Here is a 24,421-nt window from a genome sequence, read left to right as displayed (position 1 = left end):
GCTATAAATTTTTTAAAATGGGACTACAAATGGTCAAGAAATCATGATGATTGGTGATGCAGAGTAATACTCCCGCCTGGGCGTGGACTCCGGCCATGCTGGGCAGCTGACCTCTTTCACGTGGAGACTCTTTTCCTAACCAGACTGGAAGCGCTGGACCTGCACTGCCCCAGAAAGCAGCCCTGGAGAGAGGCTGCAGCGAAAATAACCCATCAAACAATCAAGGTTTCATCTGAGAAACAGGACAGAAGAGCCAAGTGATGGTTTTTGTAAGATGTCAGGTTGCCCTGTCACACTGTCGTCCTGTTGTTCATCGATTTGCTCGAGCAGGCACCAGTAATGTCTCCATGGTGAGACTTGATGTTACTGTTTTTGGCATATCGAATACGCCACGGGGAGCTTGTCAGGGCTCTGCCGTGCAACCGGGATACTCTCGGCAGCTTGCTGGGCTCTCCGAGAGGGAAGGAAGAACCGAACCCAAGTTGGCCACGTGCAAGGCAAACACCCTACCCGCTGTGCTATCACTCCAGCCAAAACAGGAGAATAATGGATATATATTTTGGTAGATGAAACATTCATCTGGAGCCGGAGGGGCAGTACAGCAAGCAAGGCGCTTGCCTTGCATGTGGCGCAGGTTCCATCTCTAGCACCCCATACAGTCCCCCGAGCCCCAGCACGAGTGATCCCTGAGCTTAGAGCCAGAAGAAAGCCCTGAGCACCGCCGGGTACAACCCCCAACTACTAAATAAATTTTTTTAAAAAATAAAATAAAATGCCCTTTTGTTTTTCTTTTGAAGCTACTAGAAATTGAATTCTATATACGGGGCTTGGAGTTGCAGTTCATACTGTACTTCTATTGGCCAGTCTACACATCCTATCAACTACTCCGTTAAGCTTTTGCAGGTTCCGATGAGCCCAGGGGAGAGGACATACCTCAACGTCTGCTGTGTTGGAGAAGAATTCCAGGCACGTTGTCTTCCCACTTGCAATGTTGCCCTCAATGCAGATCTGACAAAAGACAAAAGCAAGTTAGAACCAGGCACCAAGTGTTTAGGGAGCATCAAAGAACCATTTTTTTTTTTTTTTGCTTTTTTGGGTCACACCCGGCGATGCACAGGGTTACTCCTGGCTTTGCACTCAGGAATCACCCCTGGCGTTGCTCAGGGGACCATATGGGATGCTGGGAATTGAACCCGGGACGGCCGCATACAAGGCAAACGCCCTACCCGCTGTGCTATCACTCCAGCCCCCAGAGAACCATTTTGAAGGGCTCAATGGAAGGGAAAACAGGTCAGCCCAAGAGTTCAGAGTGCAAAGTATACGCTCTCCTCAGGACCCCCGCCAAGGTGCCATGACTCATAATAATCATAGCATAATAACATAATCCTCCCTCTTAAAGGGCCACCCACCCTCCAACACAGACCTCCCTTATGTCAGCCCCTTAGGATCCCCAGAGGATCCCAAACTTATCTGGCTGCCTACTGACCCCTTTTCAGAGCAAAATCAGTGACCCCCTGAAAATTGACCTTCTTTCCGTGCCCGTCCCTGTATCAGAAGCTATGACGGCCCCCTCCCCAACCCAGATCCTTCTAAGGTCCCTTCAGAGTGGGTTAGGGGGTGGTCGCCTACTCTGGGAAACACTGCCCTCCACCACACCTCGCCTGCCCTCCTCCAACTCAGCTCTGTCCAATCTATCACCCCAGACTACTTGACTTCAGGCAAACACACTCCGCCTAACGGCTGTGAGGCTGGGGAGCAGGTATGTGATCTGGAAGTGACGTCACAGCTCTGTGCAGCGACCAGGGTGGCCGGGTTAAGTACCTGGGTGCCAGGCAAGCCCCAAGACAGGTTAACTCATCCCATGAGCACCTGGCAAGGGAAAAGTGGATCCTGCAGGTGAAAGGCAAGGCATCAGGCCTGGCAGGTGGGCTGGAAGTCACACCTTCTGGTGACAGCAGGGGAGTTTCGGTCACAGCCCACATAACCCTGGGGTGCCCGGGGCTGGAGCACAGGCCGTGCACTCAGGATGTCTGGATTCAATCCCCAAACCACATGGTCTCCCAGCCCTGCCGAGCACAGACCGGGGAGCAGCCCCTGAGCACTGCCAGGTGCGGCCCGAAAAGCAAAAACAAACTAAACCCAGGCGGTCATAGTGGCCTTTCACGTGGCCCATCCCTAACAAACTCTCCCCCACCTGCTGCACAGGTTTCCTCCTGCCGCAAGGCTAACGGGTGTCAGGAAGGCTGGACCATCTCACATCCAACACTTGCAGCATCCCCCAGCCCCCGCCTCCCGCGCCCCACTCTAACCCCACACCCCGTCACCCGCTCCTTTACCACAAAACAACTCCCTGGGGACCGCAAAAGGCAGGGCCCGCTAGAGAATGGAGAGATTTGGTGCCCCCCTTCCTGCTCTCCTTAATAGGAAGCTTTTCCTCTTCTAGAAAATGAGAGTCGCACCCAGCCAAGACACTTGCCACAGAGCGTCTTTCTTTCCTGCTCCCTGCTAGAACGTTCGAGAAACAACTGTTTCCTCTCTGGGGTCCTTGCTTCCAAGACGATAGAGAAGAGACAGCGTGACACCAGTGCTGCGGCCACTGCAGCCCAGTCCTGGTACCCCTGTGCCCTTGGAGTGCCCAAGGACAGGACCAGAAAGAAGTTTGTCGTCTGGGCCGCGGGTGTGGCTCAGCAGAATGGGGAGGTCCTGGGTTCAGTTCCCAGCACTCCCCGAAAAGAGTCAAAGATGACAACACCTGTCATTCCAAATCATTCCACCTCCCAATCCACCACAACCGTGTCAGGGAGCTCAGTCCCGAAGGGCTGAAGAAAAGCTGCCCGCTGGGGAAAAGCAGGAAACGGGAGTCACCCTTCAAAGCCAAGAGACTGGAGGTGGGAGAGGACAGAGAGGGCACAGTGGGTAGGACGCTGGCCGACCCAGCACCAATCCCCAGCACCTCACAGGGTTCCCCGAGTCCTACCAGGACTGAGCCCTGAGTACTGCCAGGTCTGATCCAACCCACCCTCCATCCCAATAAATAAAACAAATAAATAAACCACCCTTCTGATTCCCACCATGAAATCCTTGGGGATTCAAAGGCTTAAGATTTAGCTCAGTTGGAACTAAAGCTTCCGGAAGAGAGTGCCACAGAATGCCCTGACCCCGCACCAGGCTGTCTTCACCGGGGCACCTTGGACGGGGGATGGGTTGAGTTTCCCTCCCTGCCCCAAGCAGAACCCTGGCAGCCAAAAACCTCCAGAACCCAACCACCGCCATGCCCAAGGCCACTATCCTCACACTCGGATGAGCCTCACCCAAAACGGGATGAACCTCACCAGAGAGCAGACCAGCAGGAAAACCTAGGTATGCGTGACTGAGATTTCCAAGCCTGCTTGGATGGGGACTGGGCCTCCTCCCCCAGGTCCCCAGTTTTCCAGTAGCTTGGCAGTCACACCCACAAACTGCCCCTGGTGCCGTGTAATCTCATCAATGGCCAAGACCCAGAGACTATAAACTAAAGCTCCTGGAAGAGAATGACAAAGAATTTAACAAATTGTCAAGCACTGCCTTTTCGGCAGGTTTGAGTGGTGGTGAGACTGGTGTCGAAATATGGAATGTAACCAAAGTAGAGAGAGAGTATGGGGGAAATTGTCTGCCACACAAGCAGAAGGGTTGGAACAGGGGGAATACTGGGGATTTTGGTGGTGGAAAGTGTGCGCTGATGAAGGGATGGGTGTTTTACGATTATAGGGCCGAAGCTCAAACATGAAAGTTTTGTAGCTGTATCTCACGGTGAACCAGAAAAAAAAAAATGGGGGGGGGGGAAATAATAATAGAATAATAAAATAAAGTTAACATTCTGAGTAGAATTTATAAAAAAGTAATATGGAGTTCATGCCCAATTCAATCAGCTTACTCAATGGCTGAATAAATAGCAGTACTCCTACATTATTAAAAAGTGTATATATATTAGCTCTCCACACGTTCGGATAGGCCTCATGCATGAAGGTACCGGCAGAGGAACCCAGGTGTGTGTAATACCATCAACGGCCAACATCCAGAGAGAGACTTAAAAGTAAGCTCTCAGAAGCGCACATAGCCTGCTTCTCTCTCTGGGAGAAACTGGCAATCTTCTGAGAGTTTCCTGCCCACATGGGACAGCCTTGCAAGCTTCCTATGGTGTATTCATATGCAAAATCCAGTAACAAGCTGGATCTCATTCCCCTGACCCTGAAGAGGCCCCAGTGCAACATAGTTAGGAGGCCGAGTCGAGATGGACTTCTAAGATCTCAGGGAAAGGACGAAATGAGAGGTTACTGAGCCCACCTGAGAAATCGGTGATTAACGGCATTTCGTGACTCGTGATTTGTGATATTAGCTCAGTTGGGCTGGAGCAATAGCAAAGTGGGTAGGGCATTTGCCTTGCATGTGGCTGACCCGAGTTCAATTCCCAGTATCCCACATGGTCCCCCGAGCACAGCCAGGAGTAATTCTGGAGTGCATGAGCCAGGAGTAACCCCTGTGCATCGCCAGATGTGTCCCAAAAAGCAAAAAACAAAAACTAGATTAGCTCAGCTGGGGTGGAGAGATAGTGCAGTGGTTTAAGTGTTTGCGTTGTATACAGCAGACCCGGGGTCGATCCCTGGCATTCCCTAGAGTCCCCTGAGCTTGCCAGGTGTGGTTGCCTAGCACAGAGCCAGGACTAACCCCTGAGCACTACTGGGTGTGGGCCAAAAAAGAAAACTCAAACAAACAATAAAGATCAGCTTGGCCAAGCTACTTCCTGGTTTTCCAGAGAGAACAGGCTGGTAAAAAAAAGGATTTTTAAGAGAAGTGCATACTCACTGAAGAAAAGAGGGAAAAAATGATGGAAGTGGAAACCACCCCCACAACCCCGTGACCACAAGGAAAGCCTTTCCGCTCAGTTCGGGCAGCGGCTATTATCTGTAGAGATCTCGGCAGGCGTCTTTCAACTGCTGGCCGGAGAAACCGCCTGGGCACTCGGGAGTCAGGCCCGGCAACCAGAGTTCACAAGGAGAGTGTGTGTACGTGAGCGTGTAGCAGGGCTAAGGGGAAACCAGGAGAAAAGGCCCCCATGAGAGGTGGGGGAACACCTGCAGGTCGCTGGCATCTGAGTGTGCCAACGAGCCCCTCCCCCTCATCTTTTTTTTTTTTTTTTTTTTTTTTTGCTTTTTGGGTCACACCTGGCGACGATGCTCAGGGGTTACTGCTGGCTCTCCACTCAGGAATTACCCCCAGTGGTGCTCAGGGGACAATATGGGATGCTGGGAATCAAACCCGGATCAGCCTCGTGCAAGGCAAACGCCCTACTCACTGTGCTCCAGAACCTTCTTTTCTCCACACCCCCCCCCCCCCCATCCTGCCTTCACTCTGCCCTGAGTCCTGCATCCCAACTGCTCATGACTACAGCTGACCTGGCGACATGAGGCCTCCCCTAGCCTGACTTTTGGGCAGCAACGTTTTCCTGTTCTCTGAGACCAGGAGCTAAGTAATTTTTACAGTAGGAAATACAGAGAAGGAAAAGGGGAAAGTAAAAACCACAGCGTCCCCAGACCGCCACCACCTGGGATGCTGAAGGAAAAGCAGTCTTCCCAGGGGCAGGCAGGCTGGGCTCCGAGGCCCCTGCCAGAGGGATCAAAACACACAGTGTCCTGGGGCAGCCGCTGACAAAGCTCCAGGCAGGCCGAAACCGGCACCAATGGGCAACAGCGAGTGCCTGAAAACAAGCCTGGTGCGGACCCAGCCAGTCAGTGTGGGGTTAAGGGGCGGCTCTGCACACAGCCGATCAGGGTCAATCCCCAGCACTGCACGTGGTGCCTCCTGAGCACTGCCAGGAGTGATCCCTGAGCAGTCAGGAGGAAGTCCTGAAGTGGGTGTAGCCCAAAAGGGCAAATAAACAGTGGGTGAAAAAATAAGCATGGTCCATTCACAAGAACTGAATTACTCCACACACACACAAAGAAAGAAATTAGGGGCTGGAACGATAGCACAGTGGGTAGGGCGTTTGCCTTGCACGCGGCCGACCCAGGTTCGATTCCCAGCATCCCATATGGTCCCCTGAGCACCGCCAGGAGTAATTCCTGAGTGCAGAGCCAGGAGTAACCCCTGTGCATTGCCGGGTGTGACCCAAAAAAAGCAAAAAAAGAAAAAAAAAAGAAAACTGAAGTACGATAAGGACAAACCAGGGCCCTCAACCCCTTGGAAGTCCTTGCCTGGACTTAGCAGCCCAGTGACCCTGTGTTCTGGGCCCCAGGTAAGGTGTCTTCCCTCCCTGCTGGCTTCTTTGCTCCAGCCTGGCCTCATAGAACTCCTCAGCCTGACCCATGCCCCACCCTCTTCTTGGGGCTGTGGCTGCTCCTGCTGTGATGAGTGCTGGCAGTTCAGTCTGCACAAGGGTTCCTGCCCCTCCTCCCTTCTCTCCCCCATCTCCCAGGTGGCCTGAGGCACCCCAAAGCTCCCAGTTCCTGTCCCCTGACACTCCACCATGTGATAGCTGCCGGGTCCCCGCCCCCTCCCACCCCCGCCAGACTCTGTCCGGGAGTACTGAGACCACACCCGGGGCAGGCTGACACAGAGATGAACAGGACATGAATAATCAACAGTGCGTTCATGCGTTAGTGAGTGTCCTTCCAGTTCAATCCAGACTTCCCCTTTCTCGGCACCCCAGTACCTGTGGGCCTGCCCAAACCTTCCCCCAACTGCAGGCCCCAGCCCGCTCCTCCTGCCCACCTGCCCAGCCGCAGGACCTACTGACTCCCAGCTCCCTTAACAAACAGGGCTGCAGGGTTGAAGGTGGCTGCCACACTGTTCTCTGATGCAAGCTTGCTACAGGCTCCAAAATCCCCCTGGACCTGTCCCAACTCCACCCACCCTTCTCTGACTTCCCACCTCCTGCCCGCCACCGGGGCTACCCAGAGCTGGCATCTCAGACCCTGCTCTGGCCCCACCTGTCTCGATTCTCTTACTCACCACTCTGGGTACTGGAGGGGATAACATGTCCCTCACACACAGGCAAACCCAAGCTGGGACCAACCTTCCACAAACAGCTTGTTGCAAACTCGAAGCAAGTTACAAACTGGTCGGTAAACCTTAGCTTTCAGTCCATACTGATCTAAAGGATCATAATACATGCATGCAGGCACTCAGGAGGGACATAAAAGAAGCTGGTGAAAGAGATATCTCTGCAGAGGTCTCTGGGGGGTGAGAGAGAGACAGAGAGAGAGAAGGGGGAGAGGGAGAGGGAGAGGGGGACAGTGAGAGATCATGTAAAAGAGACTTACCACTGACTTTTTTTCTTTCTCATTTCCTCTGTCTTCATCTACAAAAGACAAAAAAACAAAAACAAAAAGCACCCAACTTTTAACTAGGCTTTAACTCCCGTTTGTCCCCAGGTGCTGAATCAACACGGTTTTCAGGCTGCCTCCAAAGAAAAAGTTCTCCCCTTCCCCATAGCCGAGGCGGGGGTGGAGTGGAGGTGGGCGGGGGGAAGGTGAAGGGGGTGCGGTGGTCCTGGGGTCTGCTTATGACACTGGCACATCTGCGCCCCCTCTGTGCTCAGCTCTTGTTTTTCAGCCCCCCTGGAGGAGCCAGGCTTCTCACGGAAGCGGGCACAGAAGTTAACTTGCAGAGAGGCGGGCGCGGGACAAGGCGGCGGTGGCGTTTGCGTTTGGGGCGTCCCCTAGAATAGGCGCCGGGTGCCCACCCGCCCACAGGTGCTTCAGAACAGGCGCCTCTGCACAGCTCAGGCCAGAGCTCCGCGTTCACGGGGCGTCACGCTGCCGCCCCATCCAGAAAGGGGTGACCCCGACGCACTCCGCCCCCTGGGAGCTCCCCCGGGGGCGTTGCTGCTTAACTGCAGCGCCCACCCCGCGACAGCCGAGGCGGGGAGGGGGAAAGGGGCCGGGCGTGGAGCCGACCCCGCCAGTCGGTAGGGGGGTCCTTCGGGCCCTTACCCCCAGAAGCCACAAACCCGAGCGTCACGGGAGGGCGCGGGCACAGGCCGCCCCGCCCCCCTCCGCGGCCGCGGGCGCAGAAGCCCCGCGGCCCGCGCGCGGGCTGGGGGGCCGGGAGGTGCGCGCGCAGGCGGCGCGGGGCGGGGCGCGGGGCGGCCGGGGCGGCCGGGGCGGCCGGACCGAGCGCCGCGAGGCCCCGGGCCCCGGCCCCGCGCAGCGCCCGGGCGGCCCCGCTCCATGGCGGCCGCAGCAGCATGGCGGGCGGCGGCGGGCGGGTCCTGCGGGCGCCGCTTCCTTTCCGGCCGCCGCGGCTCTTAAAGAGCCCCGCCGCCTCTGCGCGCGCCGGGACCCGGCCCCGCCCGGCGCCCCCTCGCGCCCCAGCACCGTGCCGGCTACTCCGACCCCACCTTGTCATCCCCCCTCCTCACTTAGATTCAGAGCGGCCAGACGCCGGGGGAGCCTGGATGCGGCTCAGTGGTAGAGCAGCGGCCCAGTATGTGTGAGGCCCAGGGTTCCACCCCCAGCACCGCAAAAATAAGTAAAATCAAGCGGGTGGGGGGTGCAGGGGTGCAAGGGTAATGATAGCGCCACAAACTAAGCGTGTGCTTTGCCTATAAACTTACCTCGCCCGCCCCTCCGGGGTCGCATGGTCCCCCAGCACTCCCGGGGCGGGGTGGGGGGGAACCCCATCTGGTGTGCCTCCCCCAAATCAATCAAAATGACCAGAAGCCTTCATTGGGGAGTGGGGCTATAGTGTGACCGCTATCATCGAGTCTAGGTTCACAGCCGTGGGAGGGAGGAGAAGGGTATTCAAGAGAGAACATGGGTTTCTCCAGAGGCAGAGAGAGCTGAGTACACATGTCAGGTGGAGATGCAGAATGGTGAGGCGTGGGTTTGTGTTGACTTTACAGCTTTCCTCCCAAGATGCCCCATGTGGCACTTTCTACCAGACGAGCCTGTTGCTAGGGTGGCTGTCAAGGAGAAGAGTTTGAAACTTTCGATGGCCCTTTTCTATGTTCTTAACACTGCTCAGATTTCTCTTGAGGAAGAAATCTCTTCTGGACCTGCGCTGACACCAGTTAAAGTCTTATCATGTGTCAGTTCCTGTGTACACAAAAAAGGTCCAGCAACAATGCTTAGGGCTAGTGACAGTAACTTCTTCAATTCCATCTCTTGGTTTTATTACTTCCTGAGAGTTCGTGGCCAGGTCTCCCCTCTCTCCCCCACACCCCACCTCCTGTCTGTCGTGTCTGTCTCTCTCTTCTGTCTCTGTGTCTATGTCGGTGTGTGTGTGTGTGTGTGTGTGTGTGCACTCGCGCATACATGCGCTCTCTGGGGGTGCATATGTAGCAGTCACCTCTTGAGTCCCTAGACTGAAGAAAATCGCCTGGAAAACATCCACTTCACCTCTAGAGCTGTAACTGGAAAACCTCAGCCCTTGTACTTCCTGTGATATGCATCGCAGACCTACAGGGCAATTTCAGGATTAAGTTCAACAGCACGTGAGTGACCTGCTCACCAGAGTTAATTGTGTGAAATGGGCTAGGGTTGGAACCGTAAGGATTCAGAGGTCTGAACATACAGGGGTGATGTCCAGGTGATCCAAACTCAAGTCTCAATCACTTGTGGAATAAAGTTGAGCACAACAAGTTAAATTTTCTGGGGCTGGAGCGATGGCACAGTGGGTAGGGCGTTTGCCTTGTACTCGGCTGACCCCAGGTTAGATTCCCAGCATCCCATGTGGTCCCCTGAGCACCCCCAGGAGTAACTCCTGAGTGCAGAGCCAGGAGTAACCCCTGCGCATCGCCAGGTGTGACCCAAAAGGCACAGACAAAAAAAGAGTTGAATTTTCAGAGCTTGAGCCAGCCCCCATTGGGCTGTGAAAAGTAGTGCCACCCCAGGCTTTTTAAATTTCACACACACACCCAACCCTCAAGGAAAGGGCTTGAAGTAACCAATAGCCAACTTGCTGACCAACAGCCACTTAACCAAAAATAAAAATCATATATGCCTCCACTTGCATTTCTCACTGATAGAATGGTTCCTGGTTCAGAGATAAAAATCTCAAATTCAAAGTAAGCATTCCTGTGCAAGCAGGATGTTAGCAATTGCCCCAAGCCCTGAAAGAGAAACGATTTGTTACTATAACCATTACTTCACAATGAAGCCCAGATCAAGGGAAGGGGAACTTTCTCTGGGTTGGTTCCTTCCTCCTGTCAGCTCACTAAACTCAGAAAAATAAGCATTGTTTTTCTTCTTCTTCAGGCAGCCTTGATACTTTATTTTGGTTGGCATACATCAAAGCAGGCCTACTACATATTCCTGAATAGTTGCAAGATGGCAGCTGTATAATTAAGGTTCTTGCCTAGCATGCGACCCTCCCTGGTTGGATCCCCAGAACCCCATATGGTCCCCAGAGCACTGCCAAGTGTGATCCCTGAGCACAGAACCGGGAGTAAATCCCGAGCACCACAAAATGTGGCCCCCAAACAACAAAAAAGTTGTAAGAAGGTGGAACCATAGCTTCATAGGACACTTGCAAGAAACCTGGGTTGAATTTATGCATCTGAAGAGCCACTATTCTATGGGTCAAAATGCGCCAGTGGGAAGCAAAAAAATTAAAGTATCAGCTAGGAGCCAGTGAGATAGTACAGGATATAAAGCACGTGCCTTGCAAGCAGCCAGCCTGGGTTCCACCCCAGCACCACATACGGGTCCTCCCTGCAGCAGCCAGGGGTCACCGCAAGCATAGAGCCAACCCCTGCACCCTAATAATAACAAAAAACATAAGAGGGAGGGGCTGGAGCAATAGCACAGCGGGTAGGGCGTTTGCCTTGCACGCGGCCGACCCGGGTTTGATTCCCAGCATCCCATATGGTCCCCTGAGCACCGCCAGGAGTAACTCCTGAGTGCAAAGCCAGGAGCTAACCCCTGTGCATTGCCAGGTGTGACCCAAAAAAAGCCCCCCCCCAAAAAAAAAGCCATAAGAGGGAGCGATGGTGGCTACTCCGAATGCAGGGAGACAGGGAAATCCTAAATAGGTGGCATTTGAGATGTTCCAGTGGTCTAGGGTAGCAGGAGTCCTTCCTGCTCCTTTCCCATCGCAGGCGGTTCCTAGCAGGGAAGCGTCTCTGGGGCTGCAGAGCTACTGTCATGATGTCCGCTGGCCAACCCGCCGAGGCTGGGCGGATAGAAACCCCGTTCATTCTCACGCCGCCAGCCGCCGCGGAGGATGCGAGCTTAGCGCGCGTGCGCGCGGGTGGGCTGGGAGGTGGAGCGCGCATGCGCGCGTGAAGGCGGGCCGCGAGGGCTGCAGCGCGGGCTAGGCGGGGTCCGCGGTACCCGCGAGGTTGCTGGAGGCGAGCGTAAAGGGGAAGTTCTGAGGCTGGTGTGAAGGCTCGGCAGCCGCGAAAGCAAGGGAAAGGAACAATGAAAGGAAAGCTGTGGCCCTTCTGTCTCAGCGTGAACGGACGCATGAAGATGCTGCGGCTGGTAAGGGGCGGCCAGCGGGGCCCCATCACGCCCGAGCTGTGTCCCGAAAGTGGGTGCCCCCTCTTGCAGTCGCCTTGTCAAGGCCCAGGAGGCCGGGCACTCGGCTGTGCACCCTGGGAAAAGGAGAGAAAGGGGCTCTGCTGGTCCAGGTTACCGGCATTCCCAGAAAGCAGCATCTCTGAGCTCCCAAGACCAGCTATCCCGTGCAGTGGGATAACTCAGAAGCCAACAAGATTTAAACCAAAAAAAAAAAAAAAACAGACTAAGTTCGGGGCCAGTGCCTAGTGTACTTACGGTAGGAAACAGCGAGACGGAACCCAGGTCCTAGCAGATCCCAGGTCGTTTCGGGGCAGCAGACGGAGCAGGAGCTGGTGCTGCTCTGGAACTAAGTTCTGGATGGAGGAACCTCTGCTTCTCTGCAGAGAAATGAATCGTCACTTGGAGGTAGGTAGCCTGGCCCGTGGGGAGAGTGCAAATCATCCCAGGAGACCAGAGATGCCAGAAGAGAAAAGAGAAGGACAGTAACTTTCTTATTTTGTTTTTGGGGTCACACCTGGCAGAGCTCAGGACTTACTGTGCTCCTGGGGTTGCTAGGGAAGGACCCCTCTCTCCACCGTCACCCACTACGTGCAAGGCAAGTAGCCCTACCCACTGTGCTGTCTCTCCAACCCAGTAATTTTCTTTCTCTATAGGTGGTGACCTGGGGAAAGCATCAGCTTATATTTGGGAAGTTCCCCAAATGAAATGGCCACATAAGAAGACAGGGCATGTCCCAGGCAGCAAAAGTAGCAAAAGTACCAGGCACAGCAGAGCAGTTTAGTGCGTCTGTTGTATAGGCCAGTCCAACTTCAAGTTGGAGAACAAATCTCTTTTTTCTTGTGTTTTTTTTTTGTTTCTTTTTTTCCCTTTTTTTTCTCTTTTCTTCTCTTTTTATTCTAAGGAGAACAAATCTCATCCAAAGTTCTTTTCTCACCCAAAGCCTAAAGTTGGAGAAATAACTGTAGCGTAATACATGACAAAAGATGGAGTGGTGTCTTTGGTTGGAAGTAAATAATCAGGGAAAAAGTCACCAGAAAGGTTGAGCTTTTATGCCCAAGTGCTGACAGAAAGTGCTTGAACAAGAAAAAAGGATTTGGTGAGAAAGGTTTTATTTTCGGCATATTAGTTCTCTCAGTAATTTGAGTCTTTAATGCACACCCAGATCTGAGTTCAAACCTGTGGCAGGAAAAACAATCAATGCAAACATTTCTGACTCCAACTTCTGCAGACAGAGGAGAAGAGAGCTGGAATCTATGAGAAGAGGGAGCTGGTGCCCAGTGTGGGACGTCTAGCCAAGGATAAGATACAGAGCGGTAAAGTCAAGAAGTCCCCTGGGGACTGGAAAAATAGTACAGTGGGGAGGGTGCTTGCCTTGAATGCAGCTGACCCAGGTTCGATCCCTAGCATCCCATATGGTTCCCCAAGCCCCACCAGGAGTGGTTCCTTAGTGCAGAGCCAGGAATAACCCTTGAGCATCACCAGGTATGATCCCAAAAGCCAAATAAATAAAGAAACTTCCTAGAGGAACTTAGCTTGAGGCTTTAGAGACAGTCACCTGAGCAAAATCATGGAAGCCAAACATGCCAGGCTATAGGCAGCCACTTCTATCTTGAGTGTTGCCTTTTTTTTTTTTTCATTCAGCAAACACTGATTAAAAGTCTGCCAGGTATTATGCCAGGGCCTTGAAAAAGAGCAACAGGGAAAAAAAACAAGGTGGCTGCACTCCTAGAGTTTGCAGTCAATACTGTCGTTTCATATCCATATTCTAGAAGGCAGCAAGTGCTTTGAATCATGAGAAAATAGATGCTGGTCAGGGAGGATCTGGGGGCAAGAGGATTGAGGTTAGGCCTTCTTGAGCTGTCATCGAAGCAATAATTCAGTGAGGTAGCAATGAGAATACCTAAAGGAAGAATGTTTATGACACAAGGATAATAAAGTGCAGTGCCCTCTGGTAAGGTGTGTGCCTGAGGGGTTCAGAATCAATGAAACCAGGGATTGGAGCGATAGCACAGTGGGTAGGGCATTTCCTTGCACATGGCTGACCCAGGCTCGATTCCCAGCATTCCATATGGTCCCGAAAGCACCACCAGGAGCAATTCCTGAGCCAGGAGTAACCCCTAAGCATCGCTGGGTGTGACCCAAAAAGAAAACAAAAATTAACAAAACTCAAGTGTCTAATCACAGAGGGAAAGGGTGGGAGATGGAGGACGGTTTTGAATAAATTAATATATGATTAACTTAAACAAAAATTCACCAGGGGGTGCCGGAGCAGTAGTACAGTGAATAAGGCACTTGCCTTGCATGTGACTTACAGGTTCCATCCCTGGCACTGCATAGAACCCCCTGAGCCCCACCAGGAATGATCCCTGAGTGCAGAGCCAGGAGCAAACCCTGAATACCTCTGGATGTGACAAAAAAATAATAATTTTAAGTAAATTTTTAAAAAACACACACAAAGGGACACCTAAAGATTTACTCAGTTATTAAATACAAACTTAATCTGCAAAATAACTAAATGAGTGTCTGCATATACACAAGTTCTCTAAAGCCTATTTTCTTAAACTGTGGGTCACAACCCCAGGTAGGGTTACATAAAATTGTGGGAGTTGCAAAAAAGTCTTCAAATGCCGTTTTAAAATAAATTCTCTTATGCTGTTATTAGTAAATGTTTGGTTTGTAAACCTATTGTATAGACCTATGTACCCATGTAAGAATTTCCCAGGCGAGAAGGGGTAGCAAGTGGACCAAGTTTACAGAGCCTCACACTAAACACAAGCGTGCACAACGCACCAGGTATTCTGATCCTTCGATGCTTGTGTATATGCAGATACTCATTTAGTTATTTTGCAGCTCAAGTTTGTATTTAATAACTGAGTAAATCTTTTTCTCTTTCCTCATAGACACTGACTGTGACATCTATGACCTTCTTTATCGTGGCACAAGCCCCTGAACCATACATTGTTGTCACAGGATTTGAAGCGGTCGCTGTTTTATTTTTCATAATTTTATATGTGCTCAGACTTGATCACTTAATGGACTGTTTGTTTTGGCCTTTGCTTGTAAGTATTTAGTTTCATCATTAACGTTAATGACTTTTTCCTGCTGTAAAGATACCTTTAAATAAACTTTGGTTTCTTAAGCTTTTAAGACCCCCTCCAATAGGTTTAAAAAGGAGGAACTCTCTCCTCTGATAATATGCTCGGAATGTTCCCCAGGACAGCCACTGACCATAGTTTTTCCTCCCCCCAGTACCTGTAAGTAGACCTGACTTACTTCAAGAGAACTCACTTCAAGCTGGGGTCATCCAGAATTATTTGCTTATTTATTTATTTTTTTATTTGGAGGTGCACCTGGTGGTTCTCAGGGTTTATTTCTGGCTTTTTGCTCAGTGATCACTCCTGGCTGCGATGGGGTATCATGGATTGAACCTGGGTTGGTCGCGTGCAATGCAAACACCCTGCCCACTGTACTATCACTCTGGTCCCTGAATTGTAAGATCATGATGATAGCTGTGGTCTGACTCACACAGGCTGAGTGCATGCTTTACATGCAGGAGCCCCAGATTCCACTCCTGGCCCCACTCGGTCCTCTGAGCACACAGCTGGGTATGGCATGAAAAAACACCAGAAACAAAATATCACAGTTAAAACTTAGTCCTATACTAAGATCCTCCTCAGTCGGGGAGTTTCCTTCTCTTTCCCTCTGGTTTCTAATTAACCTTTCAATTTCCAAACAAACCAATAACAACCAAATATCATGGTTAATAAAATTAGAGTGTTCTTTGTCTCCCTTTTCCTTTATTATTTGCTGTTTTTTTTATAGTTTTTTACTTTTTTAATATTTTTAAATGCGTGTTGATGTGGCTTCAAAATCGTGGAATAGAGTTGGAGGCAAGTATGCAAGTATCTATATCTTGCACATCTCTGATCAATAATGGAAAATCAAAATAGGTCAGCAGACTGAATAAAACACAGCATAATTTTTTTTTCTTGCCTGTTGGGTCACACCCAATGATGCTCAGGGTTTACTTCTGGCTCTGCACTCAGGAATTACTCCTGCCAGTGCTCAGGGGACCATATGGGATGCTGGGGATCAAACCCAGGTTGGCCGAGTGCAAAGCAAACGCCCTATCCGCTGTGATATCGCTCCGGCCCCACAACATAATCTTTTGGTTTTGGTTTGTTTGTTTCTCTGTCTTGGAGCTATACCTGGTGATGTTAGGGTACGAAGCATAGATTTTTGTATAGATACCTATAATCAATAATGATAAATCATTTTAAATTCATCTGGAAAAACTTATTTAGTAGCATATGAACTTCATTTGTCATATCCACAGCATTTGCCCCATGAGAACTGCCAGGATGGTCTGGAAACAAGATAGACTAATTGATGGGGCATGATCTTGGCATGATCATCAACTTAACAATTTTTACTTGTGCTTTGTTAGTTTTCGTTTTTGTTTGTTTGAAGCCAGACCTGGTGGTGCTCAGGGCTTACTCGTGGCTCTGTGCTCAGGGGACCATATACTGTGTTGGGGATCAAAACCAGGGTCAGCCATATGCAAGACAAACAAGCACCTTAATCCCTTGTACTATCTCTCTGATCTTCAGTTTATAATTTAAATCACTGGTGGTGCTGTCAGTAATGGTTTGAGGAACAGAACTAGAGGTAAGTCTCAGAGGTTACAGAAAAGTTTGCTGGCATAATTCAGGCATGAAAACAATAAAGACCTGAGCTAACTTGATAACAGTGGCTGGAGAGAAAGGGGGTGTTGATGAGGTAGAATTGATAGAACTGGGTAACAGGATCGAAGATACTGTCCATTTCATTATCTTGAGAGGCTAATGAGGTAAGAACAGGCTTACGTAGGTAGGGGTCAGGCAAGTCGTATGGAAGTCAGTTTGTGAAATACTGGGTTTTTCTCTACTAACGGGAGATACTGATCGGTAGTCAGACGTGTTATCCATTGCGCCACTGTATGGGCTGGAGGATAGCACAGCAGGTAGGGCGTTTGCTTGCACACAGCCGACCCGGGTTCGATTCCTCCACCCTTCTCGGAGAGCCCAACAAGCTACTGAGAGTATCTCGCCCGCACGGCAGAGCCTGACAAGCTACCCATGGCATATTTTAATATGCCAAAAACAGTAACAACAAGTCTCACAATGGAGACGTTACTGGTGGCCACTCGAGCAAATCGATGAGCAACGGGATGACAGTGACAGTGACAGTGACAATGGGAGATACAGATAGAACTGAAATGTTCAGAACAGATCTGTGGTGTATGTAGTACTGCAGCTTTGGTGCTCTTCAATTTGTGACACAGTAAAAAGAGCTCTAGAACTGGCCTACGTGGCTCAAAGAGAAAGTAGACAAGTTGAATGTAAAACTGGAAATACCAACATAGAGGAGACTGACGAACTCAAGGGAGACCCCATTCCCAGCAGTGAGGGAGAGCAGTGCAAGAAGAAAGAGCCTGGGAATGTGACTGGAGATGATGCACTTACTTTGCAATGTGAAGGCCTGATTTCAATTCCCAGGGTCGCATGGTCCCCCAGACACTCCCAGAAGTGACCCCTGAGCACTGCCAAGGTATGGCCCTGTCCCCCTCCCTCCCCCACCCTGCAAAGTATGCAGTTAGGGGCTGGAGAGATAGTTCAGTGGGTACGGTGCTTGTCTTGGCTGATTTGGTCCCCAGCAATCCCTATAGCTCCTGAGCCTCACAGGAGTAATCCCTAAGCATCACTGGGGGTGGCCCAAACCCTACGACCCCTTAGCAAGAAAAAGGATGCATTTATCCCTGGCACAGGAGTAGAAGGGAAATTCAAGAAGAAAAAAGTGGTGTGAATCATGTCACATAGAGAGAAAAATAAGTCACAGATACAGATATTTCCTATGAATAGAGGCTGTGCAGAGAAGGAAAGGACTGTGATTTGGATCAGGACTGAGTTGGAAGCAGCAAAGAAGAGAAGAGAATGAGGTCCCTGCAGAGCGGGAGGAGGGAATGGGGGAGGGGCACAGCTGGGGAAGGGGCGGGAGGACACAAAGACGATTGAAGCTTCAGAACGTTGAGGAACTCCTCTCTGAGGGCCACAGTCTGTGCTCCCCTTGGCTCTGTCACAGGCTCTGGCATTCCAGAGTTGTAGTAAAGAGCCCAGACTGTCAAACAGTCTTTTTCTGACTGTCCCCTCCAGTACACTAATGACAGAAAACACAAAAAGACCCGGTCCAGGGCTTCGCACAGACATCTGGTAACCCGCTATAAAATGTCCAGTTTTTAATAACCATATTTGTATTCTACTCCATGACAAATGCATGTTCACTTTTGAATCTAAAATCTTGTTTTCGATGATCATTAAGAGTTATTGATGCGAGGCCAGAGTGATAGCACAGCGGGTAGGGTGTTTGCCTTGCACGCGGCGGGCCCAAGTTCGATCCCCGGCATCCCATATGGTCCCGTGGCACTGCCAGGAGTAATTCCTGAGTGCAGAGCCAAGAGTAACCCCTGAGCATTGCTGGGTGTGACCCAAAAAGAAAAAAAAAGTTATTGATGCTCCAGAGATGGTATATTCAATCCCCTTACACCTCTACACCTCGCCCATAGATCTCACACCCCATAACCCCACTTTTATCCAAAGCCTTTCATAGGCACAGATCATCTCAGGAGGGAGGACTGCCTGGACAGGCAGTGGAGGTGGGGCCTGCTGCCTGGAAGCCAAGCGAAATACCCAGCACAGAGCACATTGCTGGGCATTGACAGCCAGCCTCACTATCACCTTCAAATAACTCCAGTCTGAGCGAGATGGCTCTACTCTTGCCCTGTCTGTCCTGCACTTTCTATATTCTTTAAAACAACTTTTCTAAGTTGCCAGGGCTCTATAGTTTGATGTTTCTGTTAACATCCTGCCTGCAGTTAGCTATAAGTGCACATAAACTATTCCAGAATAAAGATGACTGCCTTTCCTATGCTCTGTATGCAACCATTCAAAGTGTAAGTTACACCTCATGAAGCCACCATTTAGGAGGAAAATGCCTTATTGCAAGAACTTACACAATAAATGAAATCCATCAACAAAAATACTTAAACTGGCCAGTTGTTGCAGACAGGTGGGAGTTTTTTCCTGAAAATGACCACTTACCTCTCAGTAACACTGTGAAGTTGTTCAATGAACCTGTTTTCTCTCTTATTATTAAAATTGAGCATTCGGAACTTGCCGGTGTGCCATTCTACCTTCAGCCTTCCTCATAATTTTCCACTTTCCTAACCAGATGCGATTTCCCTCCACTGCAGTTAAGTAAGAGAGACTTATACCCGTTAGTTAAAAGACAGGTGTGTCAGAGGTCACCAGAAGCACTGGGTATCATAGTAGCCCAAATACAGTAGAGGCATCATTTTGCTGTGGCAGTTTGATTTCCTAAAAGATAAACACCAGGAGGGCCGGAGAAATGGTGTTTGCCTTGCCTGTGGCCAATCCAGGTTTGATCCCCAGCATCCCATGTGGTCCCCCAAGCACCGTTAGGAGTGATTCCTGAGTGCAGAGCAAAGACTAACCCCTGAGCATCACTGGGTATGGCCCCAAAACAAAACAAACAAAAAGATAGACAACATGGCCAGAGAGATAGTACAGCAGTTAAATCTCTTGCCTTGCACACAGCTCACCTAGGTTTGATCCCCTGCACCACATATGGTCCCCTGAGCCCTGCTAGTGGTGATCCTGAGCATCATCGGGTGTGACCCAAAAAACAAAAATGAGAAAACACCAAATAAATGTTTATCATGTATTTGATAGTGCTGTAGCACTGTCATCCCATTGTTCATCGATTTCCTCTAGTGGAACCAGTAACATCTCCATTGTGAGACTTGTTACTGGTTTTTTTGTTTGTTTGTTTCTGTTTTTTATTTTTTGGTTTTTTGGTCACACCTCGCAATGCACAGGGGTTACTCCTGGCTCTGCACTCAGGAATTACTCCTGGCAGTGCTCAGGGGACCATATGGGATGCTGGGAATTGAACCCGGGTCAGCCGCGTGCAAGGCAAACGCCCTACCCACTGTGCTATTGCTCCAGCCCCAAGAGACTTGTTACTGTTTTTGGCATATCGAATACGCCACGGGTAGCTTGCCAGGCTATAGAATATTATCAAATTTTTATATTAAATTTTTATATGCCAAAAACAGTAACAATAAGTCTCACAGTGAGAGATGTTACTGGTGCCTGCTCAAACAAATCAATGAGCAATGGGATGCCAGTGACAGTGACAGTGGTTATTTTGCAAGTCTTTAAGAAGATGATTGTATGTGTGTGATCTTTATAAAAAGTTGATCCATATGGTCCCCTGGGCACTGCCAGGAGTGACCCCAAGCACAGTGCTTAAAGTAGCATCTGAGCACCACCACAGAGGACACCAATGTGAAAATAAATAAAGCTGACCCTTCTGTATTTTCAGGATATTATCAACTCAGTGGTATCAGCAATATTCACGATAATTGTATCTGTGTTGGCACTGGTACCAGGAAACACAACACTTACAGTCCTTGGAGGGGTAAGTGGCAGTCTTTCTGTTTCTTTAGATTTCATTATTCAAATAATAGACATAAGAATAGAAACTCTACTATATTCGTTCTTTGAGCTCCAAGACCAGCTTACAATACTATTGTCCTTAGTGTCTTATTTTCGCATGTGAACACATGTCTGTGAAGAAATAAGGCTCACATGAAACTGAAATTAGCCAAATAAAGACATTTTATTTTTCTCATAGGAGTGTTATGTGTTTTTCTCACGGAGTTAGACTAGGCTTCAGGTAGGCTGTGCTAGCCTGGAGATGTGCTACTGGAATCAGGGGCAGCACAGCTTTGAGAAAGGATTTCAAGTGAAACATGAATGTGAGTAGCTTTCTTCAAGGGGTAGAGATGTAGAGAGAGCACAGTAGGGAAGGCACTTGCCCCACATGGCTGCATCAGATGCAATTCTGGTTCGAATCTCTGGTGCCATGTATGGTCACTTTTGAGTACACAGCAAGGAATAGCCTCTGGATATCATCAGATATTCTGAGACAAACCCTCCAAAAATAGAACAATATATGTACATATACATAAGAATGTATGGGTTTATATTTATATAATCATAAAATATATAAACATAAAAATGCATTATATAAATATAAGAATGTATGGGTATATACATACATATTACTAGTGAGGTAAAGCAGACTGTTCTGGGATTAGTTACTTCTTTTTCTTTGGTGGGGGCACACCCAATATTTCTCAGCGCTTTCTCCTGGCTCTTCACTCAGGAATCACTCCTGGGGCGGGGGGGTGGGGGGGGTTGGGACCCTATGGGATGCCAGGGAATGAACTTAGATTAGCAGTGTGCGAGGCAAATGCCTTACCAAAGTATTACTGCTCTGGCATCCTCAGTTATTTCTTGTCCAGATTCTTCCTCAGATAAAGTATAATAGATGTTTCATGACAGGAAATGATGATAGGAGGTCTTCTGACAAATATTTTGAGCATTGCTTGAAAAGGAGAAAATTAGCTTAATCAGATTTTTTCCCCCTGAAATGCACCATAATTTTTAAAAGTCAGTAACGTACAGTTCCACTTGATGTTCTTCTGATATTCCTTACTGGAAATTCTAAATTATTTGGTGGGGCTAGGAATAGCTACTTATGAGAAGGGACCACTTTCAGACAGTTATAATGGTCATACAGGTAAGAATCCATTGTTTCCATGGCTGTTAATATACTATTGGCAATATCAAGAAGGATAGAAACTCTTCTAGAAATAAGATAGTGTAATTGCAATTTCTTCCATGTATCTTATCCCTATACTCGGAACCAAAAGGAAAAAGACATAGTTTTCTGAGGCCCAGAGTTTGATCTTTGGCACCATCAATAAGTAAAGAAATCAGTAGGGGCCAGAGAGATAGTAGAGGAGGTAAGGTGCTTGCCTCGCATGAGTTCAGTCCCAGTTCAATTCCAGATACCACATATGGTCCCCAGAGCACTACTAGGGATGATTCCTGAGCTTGGCAGGGTGAGGTCCCAAACCAAAACAAATAAATGAAAGTGTAAGGTCCTGTGTGGGTGAGGGAGGCTAGCCATGAGTCCAGCAGTAACTCCCTGCTTTGTTTGCAGGTGTCGGGGTGTGTGGCTGCAGCATTCTGTATGGCGGACATGTTCCTTATCGGCCGGAAACTTCGACTGAACCCAAGTGGTCCTTAACAGAAAATAAATCATGACAAATGATGAGTGTGGTGATTTTACTCTCCTTTTCAGTTGATGCTATATATTAAATGTCTTTGTTTTCACGCCTGCTTTCTGCTGCAGTTCTCATTTTCATCTCTAGAGGGGCGCTGGGGGAAGAGATTTGGGAACTCCGGACCCTGTGCTCACCCAGTAATGTCACTTCCAAGAAGGCACTGGCAGCTCCCGCCCTGCTGGGCTTTCCCCTTCCCAGTCCTGAGAGGCCAAGATCAATGTGCCAGGGCAGCCTTGAGGGACTTGGGAGCCACCTCCTCTGGCCGGCAGCTTGGAGGCTGGGAGGGCTGCGGAGAGGTGGTGTCTGTCCCCAAGCTGGGTGGCAGTGCCACGGACTGGGGCTGCATGGTCTGGTCTGCCCTGCTCTGAGAATGGGGTGCGCGTGAGGGGGCGGAGCCCGGAAGCCGTTGGGCGGGGCGCTGGGTCAGGCGCTGGTTCCCAGGGCTGGCTGCAACGGGAGCTCCTGCATCACCAACTCTGGGGCCCCACCATGAATACCCCCAAGGAGGCTGCCAAACACGGCAGATTGCAGCGTGCCAGGTCCAATCCAATACCCAAGGAGGCAGCCACGGCTCCACCCACGCCTGCATTCACCACCAAGCCCCAGCCCGCAGCCGCACAGCACGTTGAGCCACTTGTAAAGGATCCCGGGGAAGCCAGAGAGCCGCCCCAAGCCCGTCAATCGGTATGGAAGAACATCTTCAGTTTCTTCCTCCGGCCCACAGGACTGCTGAAGCTCTTAAGGATGGTGAGCAGAGAGCTGGGTGGAGCGGGTAAGCAGAGACAGGCCTGACGCTCAGGGAACAGGCTTCTCAAAATGTGCTGATTCCCTTTGCGTCCCCCGCCTCCCCCGCCCCACCGGCCCCCAGCGATTCTTTGGGCTTACCTTTCCTCCCCACCCCCATGACCCTAATACTACCCCCCCTTTCTATGGCTCAGGTTTCTTCTCACTAAAGGACCTGGGGAATTAATTATGATAGCAAAAGTGAGTAGATGAACAAATAGAACCAATAAAATTGATGAAACACTAGTTTAAGTATATGATATAAGCTGTTATCTTAAAGTATGCAAACCACTAGTTAATAGACTCAGGAAAAAGGAAGAGAATAAATATTTAAACTTAGAAATCTCAAAAGGAAAATAATCACAAACTCTGATGAATTCTGACAGGGCCCATAACAGTACTTTGTAAAACAAGTAAGTGTGAATAATTGAATGAAAGGGTGGTTTTATTAGGAAAATACAATTGAACAAAAACTGATCCCAGAATTGAGAAAAACCTAAATAAAACAATACAAACAGAATAAGATAACCTACCAATATCTTTCTAAAAATGTCACAGGAAAATACTTTTCAGTGTTTTTTATTTGTGGGGGTGCTAGGATGGAACTTGGGGTCTTCTATGTAAAGTCAGAGTGAGATGGAGTACATAAAAGTAAAACTAGAAGTTTTGATTGTATCAAAAGCAATAATGATAATTCATTACCAGATAGTGTTCATTAAATTTTTTTGAAACTATATGAAGAAGAACTACATGAATGACAATATCATAACTATTAATTTCCTATATTTACCATATTATGGGTTGGAGTGATAGCACAGTAGTAGGGCATTTGTTTGCCTTGCACACGGCCAACCCGAGTTCGGTTCCTCCGCCCCTCTTGGAAAGCCCGGCAAGCTACCGAGAGTATCTCGCCCACATGGCAGAGCCTGGCAAGCTACCCATGGCATATTTGATATGCCAAAAACAGTAACAACAAGTCTCACAATGGAGACATACATTACTGGTGCCCGCTCGAGCAAACTGATGAGCAATGGGATGACAGTGACAGTGACCATATTATAAATGAAAGAAAAATAAAAGTTTTATATTTTGGGGGAAGAAGGTAATCTTTACTTTCTAGGTCTTTAAGAACAGTAGAAAGAATTTTCCTAATGACTCAAGACAGATAAACAAGAGAAAAAGACTAGTTACATGTGCACAGAGACCCATAGATAGATTGATGAAACCTGTGATCTGGTTATTTCAGTGAGTTTTTATTGCTTTCAGAAAGGAGGGCCAGAAAGAAAGCTCATATATTGCATCCTGAGCATATACTTTGCAAACAAGAGGTCTGGGTTTGATACCTCCAGAACAGAGCCAGGAGTTTGTAATATAAATGAATGAATTTTGCAGGATTATATACATGAGCATTAAAGCAGAGTTTCCAAGCACTAGTTTGGGTGATCAGGGTCTCCCTTGACTCCTGAACCACAGCAATGATTTATTTCCTGAGTTTAGGGAGACAGGTGATTAGCCAAAACATCATTCTCATTTGGATGCTTTACAATTTCCTTCAGTTATCAATAATGAGTATACTACTTAAGTGCATTCTGGGATAGCCTGTATTTTTTTTTTAATTGAATCACCATGTGGAAATTTACAAAGCTTTCAGGCTTAAGTCTAAGTTACATAATGCTCGAACACCCATCCCTTCACCAGTACAGATATTCCACCACCAAGAACCACAGTAAACCTCCCCCCATCCCCCGCCCCCCAAACCCTCACCCCACCTGTGTAGCTGATAAATTTCACTTTACTTTCTCTTTACCTTGATTACATTCAAACAAAAAACTCACTATTATTGTTTGGAGTTTCCCAACCCCCCCCCCCCCAGAGTCGGACC

At 49.2% G+C, this 24,421-nt stretch overlaps 2 protein-coding genes across 5 annotated transcripts in view; one reads left to right on the top strand and one right to left on the bottom strand.

The window, feature by feature from the left end:
* Positions 1 to 8,633, bottom strand: part of TK2 (thymidine kinase 2) — a 32,710-nt gene extending 24,077 nt beyond the window's left edge. For 2 of the 3 annotated variants that reach the window (XM_055145844.1, XM_055145845.1), the window contains exon 1: positions 934 to 1,008. Coding sequence is in view for 1 of the 3 variants with exons in the window: in XM_055145843.1 (XP_055001818.1) it covers positions 934 to 1,008; positions 7,299 to 7,336; positions 8,594 to 8,618 (138 nt within the window). In the remaining 2 variants the exon portion in view is untranslated. Of the gene's footprint in view, positions 1 to 933; positions 1,009 to 7,298; positions 7,337 to 8,593 lie in introns of those variants that run through there. The other variant, XM_055145843.1, reaches the window with a different exon arrangement.
* Positions 8,634 to 11,252: 2,619 nt separating this feature from the next.
* LOC101552413 (chemokine like factor) lies at positions 11,253 to 21,805 on the top strand. Of its 2 annotated transcripts, XM_004622711.3 has the most exons (4): positions 11,253 to 11,462; positions 14,402 to 14,560; positions 19,944 to 20,039; positions 21,633 to 21,805. In XM_004622711.3, exons 1-4 carry the CDS (start codon positions 11,400 to 11,402, stop codon positions 21,717 to 21,719), a joined length of 405 nt encoding a protein of 134 aa, XP_004622768.3. In that variant the 5' UTR covers positions 11,253 to 11,399; the 3' UTR covers positions 21,720 to 21,805. The 2 variants fall into 2 exon arrangements, with proteins under 2 accessions (XP_004622768.3, XP_055001935.1); XM_055145960.1 differs by lacking the exon at positions 14,402 to 14,560.
* The last annotated feature ends 2,616 nt before the right edge of the window (positions 21,806 to 24,421 follow it).

The sequence above is a fragment of the Sorex araneus genome, chromosome 8 (assembly GCF_027595985.1).
Source record: "Sorex araneus isolate mSorAra2 chromosome 8, mSorAra2.pri, whole genome shotgun sequence".
Lineage (NCBI taxonomy): Eukaryota > Metazoa > Chordata > Mammalia > Eulipotyphla > Soricidae > Sorex > Sorex araneus.
The sequence above is the reverse complement of the archived record's forward strand: the minus strand, read 5'-3'. Positions and strand labels throughout refer to the sequence as shown.

Coding starts and splice junctions, on each gene's coding strand:
- LOC101552413 (XM_004622711.3), top strand. CDS start 11,400: ATGAAAGGAAAGCTGTGGCCCTTCTGTCTCAGCGTGAACGGACGCATG. Junction 11,463..14,401: donor GCATGAAGATGCTGCGGCTG/GTAAGGGGCGGC, acceptor CTTTCCTCATAG/ACACTGACTGTGACATCTAT. Junction 14,561..19,943: donor GTTTGTTTTGGCCTTTGCTT/GTAAGTATTTAG, acceptor CTGTATTTTCAG/GATATTATCAACTCAGTGGT.